The 15,406-nt window shown below is 35.3% G+C and overlaps 1 protein-coding gene across 1 annotated transcript in view; it reads right to left on the bottom strand.

Moving 5' to 3' along the window:
* Positions 1–15,406, bottom strand: part of LOC149791415 (cubilin-like) — a 203,259-nt gene that overhangs the window by 67,701 nt on the left and 120,152 nt on the right. Inside the window, exons 39-45 of the mRNA XM_089969953.1 lie at positions 12,476–12,683; positions 10,904–11,107; positions 9,384–9,533; positions 7,933–8,120; positions 6,148–6,503; positions 3,476–3,654; positions 1,665–1,874 (exon numbers count right to left, since the gene is read on the bottom strand). Of these exons, the coding sequence (XP_089826079.1) occupies positions 1,665–1,874; positions 3,476–3,654; positions 6,148–6,503; positions 7,933–8,120; positions 9,384–9,533; positions 10,904–11,107; positions 12,476–12,683 (1,495 nt within the window). The remainder of the gene's footprint in view (positions 1–1,664; positions 1,875–3,475; positions 3,655–6,147; positions 6,504–7,932; positions 8,121–9,383; positions 9,534–10,903; positions 11,108–12,475; positions 12,684–15,406) is intronic.

Raw genomic sequence — 15,406 nt, forward strand, 5'->3', positions numbered from 1 at the left:
ATTAACAAGCATGTCTTCCACTGTCCATGGACACTTACAAGGTATGCACAATAGAGTGAAGATCCAGCCTTCAGGAGGTATGCAAAGGTAAGGTGTCCTTATTAGAGTAAAATATTATGATTTGTTCTGTATGATGGCTGTCACTCTCCATTAGTCAGATTTAGAATCTGCAGCTTATATGTACTGTTTTCATTCCACATATATTGTCATGTATATAAACCAGGCACATATATACAAATCATCACTAAATTGTGTTAATGTAAGAATTGGGATATCAAGATGTCAAACTTGAGGTTTTGCAAGGCTTTTAAGTATGGCAAGGGAATCCCAAAAGATTTCCATGTAGTTCAAAGATCTGAGTATGCTGCTGTAATTTCTGCAGAGAAATGGGGGCTTTATTTGGTAACCAGCAGAAGAGGTGCCATGGGGTTTTGCAATGGCAGTTTCAAATTTGTCTCCAACTTTGAAACCATCAGTATACAGCAAAGTATTGTCATAATGAGAGGTTCTGATTTCATTGCATTAGCTGAAAGATTAAAAGATTGACTGAGGACGTTTTGTGATGGCTTAAAATACAATAATAATTTCAAGGTAGTTACATAATCAAAGCAGCAACTCAAGTATCAAGAATTTTTCAGAATTGACAAGACTGATTTTTGAAGAAAAAAATGCACCTTGTCCATTTTGTGGGTGCCACTTTTGGTGCAATCAATCTCCTTTTTTTGTTGGACTTAGTTTCTTGTTTGCACAAATCCTGCAAAAGCATGTCTCAGCTGAACATTATAACTGTTGATGTATTGACAGATAGATCAGTGGACAAACCAATGGATGGAAACAACATGATTACTATTGTGCTGTACCAACATCATCATACAGGGGCCTAATTACAATCTGAAGATGTCAATCAGTTTTGCCAGTCTCTTCAATCAGCTGGCTTGCTGAAGGCTGGTCCTCTGGGCATTTGTTATATACAAAAATGTACTCTATGGAACATACTCTGATAGTAAGATCTTGCAGCAATATGGAATATGCACATATATCTAGCATGGAAGTATTGATGATCATTGTCAGTAAAACACTTAAGTATAAATTAGCAATATTATAACAAATGCCTTACCCTGAAACCCTTGAATTGCACAATTTTCAAATTCTGTTTTAAGTTTGCATTGTCTTCTACATTTACACAGACCACCTTTCACAGAATTGTTACATGCAGCAAGTTAAAAACTGGGTGTGTTTTTCATGTGCATTTGTGACTTTTGAAAGCTAGCCTAGATGGTACAGCATGAAAGCATAATCCAAGGGTCATGTGTTAAAGACACACTGAGGCCAGCCTAGGTCATCTGCCTCAGTGTGTTTTTGGGAAAGACACTTAGTTTTTGGCAGTTAATAATATGCAGAGTGTGCTGTTTGAAACAAACCAACCAACCAATGCATCACCAACCAAACACTTAATTTAACCAACCGACCAATGCATTGCCAACCAAACACTTAATTTAACCAACCAACCAATGCATCACCAACCAAACACTTAATTTAACCAACCAACCAGCCAATGCATCACCAAAGAACTTGATTCGAACTGAAATTAAGTTCTTGAAAATGAAATTAAATAACAAGCATGATTACATAAGTGATTACAGTAAAAGTTTGACGTCACGTACCTGTTGCGTTGTAGTCCCTGATCTCCAAATAGTCTGCTGCTGTGCAATTGACTGCTGGTTCAAGATTAAAAGCGGTAAACGTGAAGGTGAGATAGTGTCCTGTGGGACCACTTACTGTCCAAATGCAGTCAGCATTATTATCATAGTTAGAAGGATAGTTTGGACTCGTAATCACACCACGCTGTCCGACATAGTGTCCACCACAGGTTGCTGTCAAGGAAGGAGATGAATGAAGTCAGAGACAGACAAATCTAAAAGTTATTAGTATTATCCATACCTTTTTAGCTTTATCTACCAGATATACTTTTTTATAAGTCAAGTCCAACTGCAAACAACAAAAATTCTGATCTGCTGTAGCGTAATGTGCCTGTAGATGAGTCTTTGTTGTTTGTTCTACTGATTACTCATAACAAAGCACAGATCCACATCTGCTGGTGCACTATGGACAGCAGATCTGGATCTGTGCAGTTTGCAATTTGACTAGACTTATAAATGAGTACGTATGGTACACTGAAAAGATCATTCCCAAATACAGACCTGCCAACTTTTACGATTTTGTCATAAGTCTTACAAAAATTACTTACCATTATATTATGGACTTACAACATACTAGCAAAAACTACAGAAAAATGATCATTGCCGAAAAATCCAAATAACTGGTTCATCTGTGTTTTATTTGGATCTGGGGTTTCATCTTAGAATTAGTGAAATTAGCCAGGGAACCAGACTAACTTTACAGCTGCACCCCAAATACTTTAAATTGCACCTATTATTTGTCCATGCAAAGCGTCTGCATGATCAAACTGTTGATTATAGAATTTTTTTAAATGGCATCCAGAAACTGATGCGTGTTTAAGACGATAGGAAAAATAAGCTTCTAGAAAAGTGGCAATAATCAACACAGAAGAATAAAAAGGAGTATTCAGATTCTTGAGAATAAAAGCTGGAAAGGACACAATTATGTTTTTTTGCACATCACACGCCAATTTAAGTATATCTCGTGGCAGGAGATATGATTGCCATCGTCATGTGAAATGGAAAAGAATTTCCAAGAATTATGTTGAGAGACAGCCACAAGCCATTGAGCTGCATAGGGTTTGGAACTAGAGTTTGTGCAACTGTACTAGTGGTAAATAAAGTCTACGCATACTTTACAAACTTTTCAGTTGAACATAATATTTATCATCGATGCGTTGAACTTTTAATTACATTTTCCAGCTTTACAATAGCAGCTATTGATATTTTATTACATCTTACTGAAAACTGGTCAATCTTACGGAAAAAATCAACTGTCTTACTGAGATGGACTCGTCAGGGTTGGCAGGTCTGCAAATATTGTCTTAGTCATGAAATAAATGCAGATGCTGTACGAATTAACTCATTGCAAGTCTTGACTTACATCTAAAATCAAGAAATGTGATTTAAGAAAAGAATTTTGTTAATAAAACTAAACTACACCAAAATGTTTATTAACTTCAATAAAACTTTAAAATAAGAGTATACCAAAATAACCTGGCAACAAATATGTAAGCTTGTTTGATGAATTAAACCAGCTTATAACTTTGATGTTCATATAACAATAAAAATGAATTGTATAGAATTTTGGGGCCTGAGTCAAAATGGTACTCCAGCATGCATAATTTTTCTTGATGACTATGCCCTCTCTATGTACCGAGTATGTTTTATGAAACAGTCATAAGGTAGAAAAAATAAATTCATGACCAAATTATTCAACACCATATGATACTTTAGACTTTTTACTTTAACAATTTAAAAATCAAACAGATATGGCATAAAATGTAACATTTTACCTATCCTGGAGGTTGCTTGGAAACCCATTCGAAGTATACTGGCATCTGTTCTAAATCGGACAAAAAGAACATTTCCTGTAGAGAAAACAGTTCCTGGACGTTCAGATCCACAGAATCGGGAAATAACTGGGGAATTAATTGTTCCACCATCATGGAACTCCACATAATCAAAGTTACATCTGCAAGACAATACAAAAAAAACAGTCATAACGGGACAATACAATCCTACAAAGTGTTTCTCTTCTGTTAACAGCTTTATTTCAGGATTAATTGTTTTTATTCAGTCATAACGGGACAATACAATCCTACAAAGTGTTTCTCTTCTGTTAACAGCTTTATTTCAGGATTATTGTTTTTATTCACAGATTTTATCAATAAGTCTGAGCAGTTTTCCAATGTGAATAAAAATTGATGTTCATGTCATACTGGTAATCTAATTGTCTTCTACTGGTTGAGTATCAAAAATCAACCAGATGAATTAATTGTTTTCTACTGGTTGAGTATAAAAAATCAACCAAATTAAACTATTTGTTTTCTACTGGATGAGTATCAAAAATCAACCAAATGAATCATATTGTTTTCTACTGATTGAGTATCAAAAATCAACCAAATGAATCATATTGTTTTCTACTGGTTGAGTATCAAAAATCAACCAAATGAATCTAATTGTTTTCTACTGGTTGAGTATCAAAAATCAACCAAATGAATCTAATTGTTTTCTACTGGTTGAGTACTAAAAATCAACCAAATGAATTTAATTGTTTTCTACTGGTTGAGTATAAAAAATCAACCAAATTAATCTAATTGTTTTCTATTGGTTGAGTATCACAGTATCAAAAATAACCAAATTAATCTGTTTTCTACTGGCTGAGTATCAAAAATCAACCAACTTAAACTGTTTTCTACTGGTTGAGTATAAAAAATCAACCAAATGAATCTGTTTTCTACTGGTTGAGTATAAAAAATCAACCAAATTAACCTAATCTGATTGTCGTTCATTAACACAAGGATTAACATGCACAATATTTACACTTATGTAAACAGTACATCATTAATTTGGCCTTTTTAGATGTAACCACAAATGGCTTAGTGGACTAAAGGTTTTGGCAAGACAAGGTAGATTTTAAGCCAGTGGTCCTGGGTTCATGCCCAAAGGACAGATATCCATCCCACCCCCGATTTTATTTGACCAATAATTATAAAAATAAAAACCACCCATGTTTATCATGGACCTGCATGGAAGGAGGTGAAAATTACCAATATGGCTATGACTGAAACGTTTTAACAACAGGACAAGCATAATGGTATAGTACAACACTCCTTCACTAAAAGGCTCTTTATTATAACAAAGTTCCTGTTATAAGACAAGTATGGACATGGATTCCATTTCATTAAATGGTAGTAGAATTATATATATCATGTACTTCAATATAAGATAGTCGCAACATGAGGTAGTGTACTCAATGGCTACCATTAACAGTGTTATAATGAGGGAGTAATGCATATCATGAACTTTATTATCTGATCATTTCAATGTATGGCAGTATACTCAATGGCTCCTATGAACAGTTTTATAATGAGGGTGTAATGCATATCATGAACTTCATTATCTGATCATTTCATTGTATGGCAGTATACTCAATGGCTCCTATGAACAGTGTTATAATGAGGGAGTAATGTATATCATGAACTTTATTATATGATTGTTTCACTGTAAGGCAGTATACTCAGTGACTCCTATGAACAGTGTTATAATGAGGGAGTAATGCATATCATGAACTTCATTATCTGATCATTTCAATGTATGGCAGTGTACTCAATGACTCCTATGAACAGTTTTATAATGAGGGTGTAATGCATATCATGAACTTCATTATCTGATCGTTTCAATGTATGGCAGTATACTCAATGGCTCCTATGAACAGTGTTATAACGAGTCAGTAATGCATATCATGAACTTTATTATATGATTGTTTCATTGTAAGGCAGTATACTCAATGGCTCCTATGAACAATGTTATAATGAGGGAGTAATATATATCACAAACTTTATTATCAGATTGTCTCACTGTAAGGCAGTATACTCAGTGGTTCCTATGAACAGTGTTATAATGAGGGAGTTGTGTATATTATATACTTTATTATCTGATCGTTTCACTGTAAGGCAATATACTCAATGGCTCCTATGAACAGTGTTATAATGAGAGAGTAATGCATATCATGAACTTTATTATCAGATTGTCTCACTGTAAGGCAGTATACTCAATGGCTCCTATGAACAGTGTTATAATGAGAGAGTAATGCATATCATGAACTTTATTATCTGATCGTTTCACTGTAAGGCAATATACTCAATGGCTCCTATGAACAGTGTTATAATGAGAGAGTAATGCATATCATGAACTTTATTATCTGATCGTTTCACTGTAAGGCAGTATACTCAATGGCTCCTATGAACAGTGTTATAATAAGGGAGTTGTGTATATTATATACTTCATTATAAATTGATCTCACTGTAAGGTGGATTACACTAAGATTCCAAAGTTCTGCATTTTAATTAGGAATGACTGAATTATGGAATACTTGAATGGGTAAATTACAAAAGATGTTGCTGAATTTAGTCTCGTGATCAAGGTAAATGTTGCTGCATTGGCGAAAAGAGTTTGAACTTACTGTACATGTGACTCTATATTAAAGTCTCCTGTAAAATCGACCTGAATCCTCTTTGTTGCTGGTGCCATAATCACCCACATGCAGTCAACATTATGTGGATAATTGCTAGGATAATTTGGTGAACTGAAGACACCGCTATTAGCGTTATTAGACAACTGAATCTGACCACCACAGGTAACTGAGATCTGGTTGAAGATGAGGTTAAATCCAGAAGCAGATCCTGAGCCATCAGAAATGAAATTGATGTATAGGAAGTTACTGCTCGTCTCGAGCCTCGCTGGTGCCGTGTTGCCACAGTAACGACCATTGGTTGATGGTCCCAGGGGTGGTGAGTTGTAGTAGAATCCATTCAAAAGCTGGCAATTTGTGAAAAAGGATTGAATCAAAGTTGAATTTACAATATTTAGGTTACACAATAAAATATAATCTCACTAATACAATTTCTATTACTGACCTGTGTTCAGGTGAGTATTAAGTCCATGAATAGTAAATCTCATATTGACCAATGCAAGGCATAGGTAAATATAATAGCTTACTGGTTCATAAAACATGATTTTCTCAGAAACAAAGCTATATCCTTATTTTAAAGAATATAATCATGCAAACGTTTGAAATTTAATTTGCTCCAGAACACTGAAAATGCCATTTCAACTGCACAACATTATAACTGATAGTACATAAAGCTGAAGTCAATGATGTCACAGCAAGGCACTGTAACAAACTATTACAAATCAAATTATTTCATATTGTCCATTTAAAAATCATCTTTCATGGAAACAATAAAATATATAATATGTAAAATCAAGACTTAATATCCATATTGAATAACAGATCAATCTAAAATGAAATGGGTATGTATGAAAGACTCCCATTAATATTACTCCATGCTGGGATGCAAATAAAATTTAAAATTATCTCAATGATCTTATTTCTTTTGAAGACAAATTTTCTTTCTTTCAAAGCATCTATCAATATGTACTACACATCAGGTAAAAAATAAAATTGAAATAAATACAATATATGATACAGTATATAAATAATAAATGACATAAATATCAATGTAGATATGTAGAAAGAAATTACCACAGCCGGGTTGCAAAGATTAATTTATCCAAGGACTCTTTTCCATTTAATAAACAGGGTAACCAGGGAAGGTAATTGTTTTATAAAAAAAACATATTCCAGAGCACTCTAATTATTCAGAGTTCATATAAAAATGACTAAAAATTCTAAACTCCTTATGAGAATAGTATTCCACATTAAAAGTGTCTTCCCTGTGTCAGAGGTAAGTTTTAATGGAAAAGCTATAAATTTTAACGATGCATTTAAATACCATTTTTTACACTGATCTGCAACTCAACAATGACACACAAAAAAACTAACTAAATGCCAAGGTTAATGAAGGTCACTGGAGCAAGAAATGTAGGTTTAAGAGACCTAGTTTTGAATAAAGAGTATAACACTCCTCAAAAGAACATTCCCATTTCAACGTCTGTAAGTTTATATGCAATAGTATTGGAGAAAGTGTCCTAAATGCAAATCCTAAATTAAAGAATCTGAGCTTAATGCAATGAAATATAGGTCAAAGTGACCAAGTTTTCAATAATGGTTTAAGTACTCATAAAACATTTACATATCAACTGATGTGACTACAGTTACCTGTCTCAGAAAATGATCTAAATTAAAAATCTAACGTTAGTGTTGACAATTGACTTCTGGACTGACATTTTCCATACAAAACCCAGAATTACTTTGCAAATGGGCCAAAAAGAGTGCAAAAATTACCTGAATGTAGTCCCCTCCGCAAGACCCCTGTGTTCCCAGGATGCCAAATGTACCATTAAATTCCACAGAAATGTTTCTACCTGTGGGGACCTGAACATTCCAGGTACAATTGCTGTTGACTGGGTAACTGTTTGGATAGCCAGGTGATGTAAGGATTGCTGAAGTAGACTGTACCATCCCTCCACAAACTGTAATAAAACCAAAATATAATACTGGTTTAATTTCAATTATCTATTAATAAGTTATCTGACTGCTCAAATAACTGATTCAATCATTAATCAAGTGATCTGACTGATTTTGGGGTTATCAATCAATAACTAATGAATCAATAGCTAAACTTATGTCCAGGTAAACTGTTCTTCAGCAATGACATTGTCTGTTGGTATTTTTTTTAGTTAAAAGCCATTTCTCAGTACAAGATTGGCGGTGGTCAGTATAACTGGTGGAGGAAGAACCCAGGACACCCTGGCCAGGCTATGACCTATAGGTTGAGCCAGTCCTCAAGCTTGTGGTAAATTAGCCCTGTACTAATTAGGATGTATCCAAAATAACAAGTAATGACTGTAAGCAACTGTTCCTTAAGATGCTGACCATATAACAAAAATGTCAGTTAATCTAGGTGAAAGCAGACATGTAGACAGAAAGACATTCAGAGACATGAAAGTGACTGCCACTATGGGATTGAAATATTTTGTTTTGGGGGGGGATAAACATAACTCTGTGTGAGAACATTTAGGGCTGTGCCAAATATGCACATATATGGATGTCACACAGGTTTTGGATAAAATGATAATTTATGCAAATATGGTTTAAAAACATGGTTCTATTGTAGCAAAAGTCACACAGTGATGTTAGGGCTGTTCCATTTAAATGTTGATGGTAGCCAGGAAAGACAGTTTATAAAAAATATATACCAGGGTACTTTCATTTCATAGAGTTCTTATTAAAATGACAAGAAAAATCTAAACTGCATCTATGAGTGAGTACCCCACATCAAAAGTGCCTTCCCTGGGTTCCAGTTATATTTTACTGGAACAGCCCTTATTACTAGTCAAACAATGAGATCATCACAAGTCACACAAACAGGTCATTACAAGTTACACAATGAGGTCATAACAGATTATGAAGTGTCTATGCAATGGGTTTGGCTGTCTATTTTATTTATCATAAGTTTTTGTATCAGAGGAATGCAGCAGCATTTAACACAAATGTTTTGAGAGACATTCTCAAACAATATTTAAAAAAATATTTACTGTGCATCTTCACAGACGTAAATAAACCATAGTTGTCTCATTTTGTATCAGAGTCCAGAATTGTCTCTCACAGAAAATTCAGTAGTTGTCAATGCATTGAGTAATATTCTAATAGTTTCAAATATTTCACAAGTACTTCACACTTAAGATCCTTTCACTTATTCTTAGTTTGTATCAAACTCAATTCAACATGCTTACCAGTCTTGTAGCTGAGTGCAAAACCTGTTCCATTGATGGATATATCAGATTTGAATCGGAAGGTGGCATATCTTGTGGAGGACATAAGTGGAGTAGGATTTCCAATTCTGCCACAGAACACTCCTAGTATTCGTCCAGTTGTTGTAAAGTCTGAATAACAAATTGGAAATGCAAAAGTAAAAATTCATGGTGCTATTGAGATACTATCTGAGCACTATCTGCCAATGTGTGTGTGTGTGTGTGTGGGTGGGTGGGTGTTTGTGTGTGTGTCTCTGTGTGTGTGTCTCTGTGTGTGTGTGTGTAAACTCAGAAGCCCTCCAACTCCCAGCTGAAATCAATGTATCATTGTAACAATAAGAAATGCCTTCCTTAGAATAAGTATTTCTTTAAGCTCAAATGTTTTCTTATATCAGCTACTCATTAACAACATTTGGCTATATCTGTCCCTAAACCCTGCAAACAGCAAAACTTTCTCCTAACTGAACTGCTAATGACATCCTTAAAGATATTAAGTGTATTCATTGTGGTATTTCTTAACTTTAGCCTTGACATACCTGAAGTGTCTTATTTGCTTCCTTATTCACCCTCAACATGATTATTACAGTCTGATCCAAGTCAAGCACATGTGAATTATCATTCAAATTCTCACATGCACAGCAAAACAGAAGTCACATGACATACAGTTAATGTCATTCAAGCAAACCAGTGCGAGACCATTCAATAAATATGGTTGCATCCATACAAATTAATGCACTGTAATTTGGGGCTTCACATTAGGAGTTCAGTATACTGGTTTCAATGATAAATGAAATAAACCTGACCCAATCAGAATTTTTGCCAGATATACATTTCTTAAAAAACTATTTATCTACAGAAGGATAGATAATATTAAATGTTTTAAAAGTAGGAAAACCTAATTTATTATTTCTTTGGCATTGTTTCTTTCTTTTCTTTTCTTCACCTGGTGGTTGCCTAATAGGTATAGGGAAACAACTGATATAAAAACATCTAGAAGCTACTTTAATTATAATGACGTGGTAGGAATGCTTGTAGCAAAATCTTGTGTTGCAATAAATAACCTTTTAATTGTTGCTCAGCAGCTATTTATATTAAGTGCATTTTCTTTTTAAAGGAATGTATTCATCATTTTCAATCAATAGTGTTAACTTTTAAATTCCATGAACAACCTGCTGAGGTTGACTCTTAGTATACTGTTATGTTCTTTTAAATTCCATGAACAATCTGATAAGGTTGACTCTAAGTATACTGTCATGTTCGTTTAAATTCCATGAACAACCTGATAAGGTTTACTCTTAGTATACTGTCATGTTCTTTTAAATTCCATGAACAATCTGATAAGGTTGACTCTAAGTATACTGTCATGTTCATTTAAATTCCATGAACAACCTGATGAGGTTTACTCTTAGTATACTGTCATGTTCGTTTAAATTCCATGAACAACATGATGAGGTTGACTCATAGTATACTGTCATGTTCTTTTAAAGTTCAGTACTACTTACAGTCATAAATTGTCAGCGTATCATAGTTGCATGTACTGTGGCTTTCTAGGTCTATGTAAGTAATGTTAATCCAAACTCTGGTCCCTACTGGACTGCTGACAGTCCATACGCAGTCCAGACTGCTGGGGTATCCATTCGGGTAGCCTGGGGAAATCATGGTCTGAGCTACATCTGTAGCTACCAACACACCTCCACAACCTGGCACTGAAAAGACAAATTAATGCAGACATTCATACAATATGGCAGAAAAAGATGCACTGACCAGTTGTTGTCTACATGCTGAACACCAACCCATCAAAGCTTTTCCTGCCAAGTAACAAGTTATATTTATTTTTCACTGAAAGAAAGATATCCTACTACCTCAAACTTTGTAAGAGTGGATGTTGTTTCTGGTGTTGTGGATAGAATTTATTCAGTGCTAGCTTGCCAGCTGTGACTAATAATAATAGTAATAATAACAACAATAATAATAATAATAATAATAATAATAATAATAATAATAAGAATACTCAACTGGTAACATACTGAATAATGCCTGAATAAGTCCTGAAGATACTCTGGTACAGCTCCATTGAGACATTTTTATTTTACAAGAATGGCCTTGTGAAAATCAATTCTATCATATATTCTACACCAACAATTTAAGAAAAATCAATAAGCAATTTTTTCTCTAAATGGAAATTCAATAGACAAATAGTTTTGTGAATTAAATCCCAAATAACCCAAATGTCCTAACACAAGTCCAAAAATATAGAATGTTCTCAATGAATCACAATAATGCAATCAATAATGTCTCTGAGTGAGTTCACAATAATCCCAGAGTAGTGTGTATAAATCAAAAAGTCAATGAGAACTTTAGTAATTCCAATGAATATTTTAAATAAATAATTCCTCTTAAATTACATCTGATAGACTGATCTAACACAGGAATAAATTACTTATTTATCAAATCCCTATTTACACACATTTTCTCTTGACCTACATCATTAATGAAAGTGAAGATTTCCAATGAAAAAACCTAGTCTAACTGTAAACTCTTGCTATGTAAACATTCTGTTTACAACTTAGACGTATAGACAAAAGTTAAGCACATAATATAAATTCAATATACATACACTAGTATGGTGCTAAACTGCAAGGTTACTAAATATTCTTATACTTCCTACAGCATCTTACAGTCTTTTGGCAAGCAGTATAACAGTATAGTCTATTTTAGTACCATATAACAAGAAAAAGGAAAATACATGCATCTAAGCCTAGAAATGATGAAAATTGCTGGTCAATGATAGCACAGACAGACATACAAAAAGACTTACCTGTGTGGTTATGCCTGTAGAAACAGGCTAATCCAGGGTCACACAGACTGATAACTGCTGTTCATTGCTAGCATGGAGTGACAAGCAAACATACTACAAATGGAAACAGGACTCCCTGGTGTGACTGATCATGAGGGTGTTGTTACAAATGGACATTGAGAACATGGTAATTAAATCATAAGGCTCATCTGATGGAGGAGAGGAGGAGAAACAAAGCAGATGAACAAAAGACAGGGAGAGACAGACAAACACATACCTGGAGTGGTTGAACCTGGGGCTGGTGTTGTAGAAATAGGTTGGTCAGAAGTAGCCTGCCAATTGAATAAGAACCCCTGTCCAGTGGAGGAGAAATCAGAGTGGAACTCTACAAATAATACATTGGTGGAGCTAATAAATGGATCTGGTGGAGTTATGCCACAGAATGAACCTAGCACTGGGCTGTCAGGCTGGCCTCCATCTCGAAACTGGAAAATGAAAGCAAGAACAAAAGTGACAAATGTGAGAATGCGAGTTTTGAGTAACACTGTGTACCTTATGTACCTTTTACAAAATTATTAAGGGTAATCTCCCTCAAACTTGATGGCTCTTCTCCCACAAATAATTCAACATTCAATGCCATACAATGTGTATCAAGGGAATGAGTACAATTTACCAGTAATTTGAGTGCAGATGTCACAATTATCCTTTAATCAACAATTATTATTCAGCTAAATTATTTGGCTTATAAGCAAGTATATATGGTACCCTGTAGGAACAGGACATCAAAGCACCATTTACATTGTTCCATATATTACATGCCTTCTTGGTACATGACATCCAAAACATCATGTTTTGTACATGATATCCCTTGTAGAAGAGGACAACCTATCTTTTAAAACCTTATGTCTGATCCTTTTTTCCATTAATTCCTTATCCTCACATGCCATCATTTATGGGTCATGATGTAGTATTTTTGTTCTAAGCCCTGTGGCATTAGCATAAATCATGAAAAACCAAAGCAGGTAATATTACATAAAGAGGAAAGCAAAGTTTTAAGTAAATTATGTTTCTCCAAGAATACTTTCTTAATCCCATTAATGTTTAGGATATAAGCTGACTACCACCTGAATCCAATCCTACTAAAAGATAAAAAATTTCTTTTTCCATATATTTCATATAGACAAGGGCAATAACTCTTGCCCATAACCTCTCCTTGCCACTGCCATGTGTTGCCAGTTTTTAAGCTGAGCAACAGCAAATAGACAAGCACACAGCATGAGAGGTTTTTTAATGATGTGATCTGGTAAGCATTCTCAGAAAACATTTACTTTCAAATTTGCTTTCTCCTTCAAGTACGTTCCCCAATCATATGAACATCAGGAGAATAGGTAATGGTAGAAGGGAATCATCTGACATCTATCCTGGGTATCCTGCTAGGGAAATATGGCTGGATATCCCAAGTGAATATTAACCCTTTTTCCTAACTAGTAAGCAACATGGTATAAAGTCACGTGATTGTAATGTCTATGCAGTTATGAAGATTAATACAGAAATCTTCATTGCAATAAAATTTCATTGGCGAATCCAGAGAAGCTAAATTATCAATTAGGTTTGGTGGTCATCTAAGCCTGTGACACATTACCCACTATATCAAGAATTTCATGAGATAATCTTGTGACATTTCATAGTACACTGGACCACTCTGGTGGGCTAAGTGGTTAGAGCATCTGCATTGAATGTGGGAGGTCATGGGTTGGGACCCTGGCCAAGTCATAACAAAGACTTATAAAAATGGTACAAGTAGCTGCCTTGCTTGGCACTCAGCATTAAGAGGTTAAGGTTAGGACTGGTCGACCTGGTGACAGGATAATGTGACTAGATGGGACATGATGCTTCATGTCTGCAGCATGATTTCTCAGTGCTAGGCATACCTATAAACTGCCATACTGCAGACATGAAACAAAAATTGTTAAAACTACATTAAAAATCCAAATCACACACACACACACACACATACACTCAGAGTACACTGAGCATATAACCCACCTCAGTCAAAAAGACAGGAACTGCGGGATGATATCCTGCTTTCCAACTTTCCAACTTTCACTGGAAGAGTCGTTGGCATGTGCCATGACTTGCCACCATGTGTTTCAAGAAGTGTTTGAGAGTGCAAACAGTGTCTTGCATGGATGTTGCTCCCAATCTGTCAATGATGAAGAGCAAGCATATGACAAAAGCAAGAGCAAAAAAGTCAGCCAATTCTGCAATTAAGTCACTCAAAGGGATGATGCTATTGATTTAGCACCATTCCTTGAACACCTGCCATTTTCCGTCATAAGCCTTCAGTGGTGGGTTTTTTTCTTGTTCACGAGATTCTCTCCACAACAATTGTTTGTTTTGCAAAACTGTCTGGACAAGAGCCATGCATGAAGAATAAGACATTCCAGGCAGACTTGTTGCTTGAGAAGATACAGCCTCACCGGAATCTTCCAGGATATATCTATACTATAGGTATATCTATAGCTCCACTGTCCATGCTTCTGTGTCTGGAAATGGATAGATGAAGGTAAGCAATTTGTGGCTCCATCTTGTTGCAAACAGGCCTATCATTGGGTGCCCCCAAAGTGCGCAAATCCAAAGAAAGGATGATGGGTGGAGAGACTATTATGTGTGAATGATTTGACCCTTCTTGAATAGTGTGTCTGCCAGGATATCGAGTCTGCCAGGAATATGTTGGATTTGTACATTGATGTTGAGTTCTTTGCAATAAAATGGAAACTGCCAAATCAGAACACAGTTCAGGTGATTGGTGCCCTATTTGTTTGAGTAGGTAGGTCACCACTACCAAGTTTTCTGACAATGACAACCATTTGTCTTGAGAGACAATCCTTCCAGAATTGGAAGGTGTTGATAATAGCTTTTATTTCTCCTGGTTCCCATGTGCCACTGACCTTTCCATAGTGGGACTGGAGTATGGCTAGTTTGGAGTCAGTTCACTGCAATCACTTGATTGTGAGTCTTGGACTGGGACAGCCTGAATTTCTGGGAATACCATACCAGGAGGTAAAAATGAGGATATTCCATCATCAGGGGGACTTAGGGGACATATGCCCAATAGGCTGCCTAAAATTGGAGGAACATTCCCCCAAAGCATCATAAATTCCTGTCAGAGACAAGGAAGGGTAAAGAGGCAAAGTTTGCATGAAGT

The sequence above is a fragment of the Sinohyriopsis cumingii genome, chromosome 9 (assembly GCF_028554795.1).
Source record: "Sinohyriopsis cumingii isolate HCF-2022 chromosome 9, ASM2855479v2, whole genome shotgun sequence".
Classification (NCBI taxonomy): Eukaryota; Metazoa; Mollusca; class Bivalvia; order Unionida; family Unionidae; genus Sinohyriopsis; species Sinohyriopsis cumingii.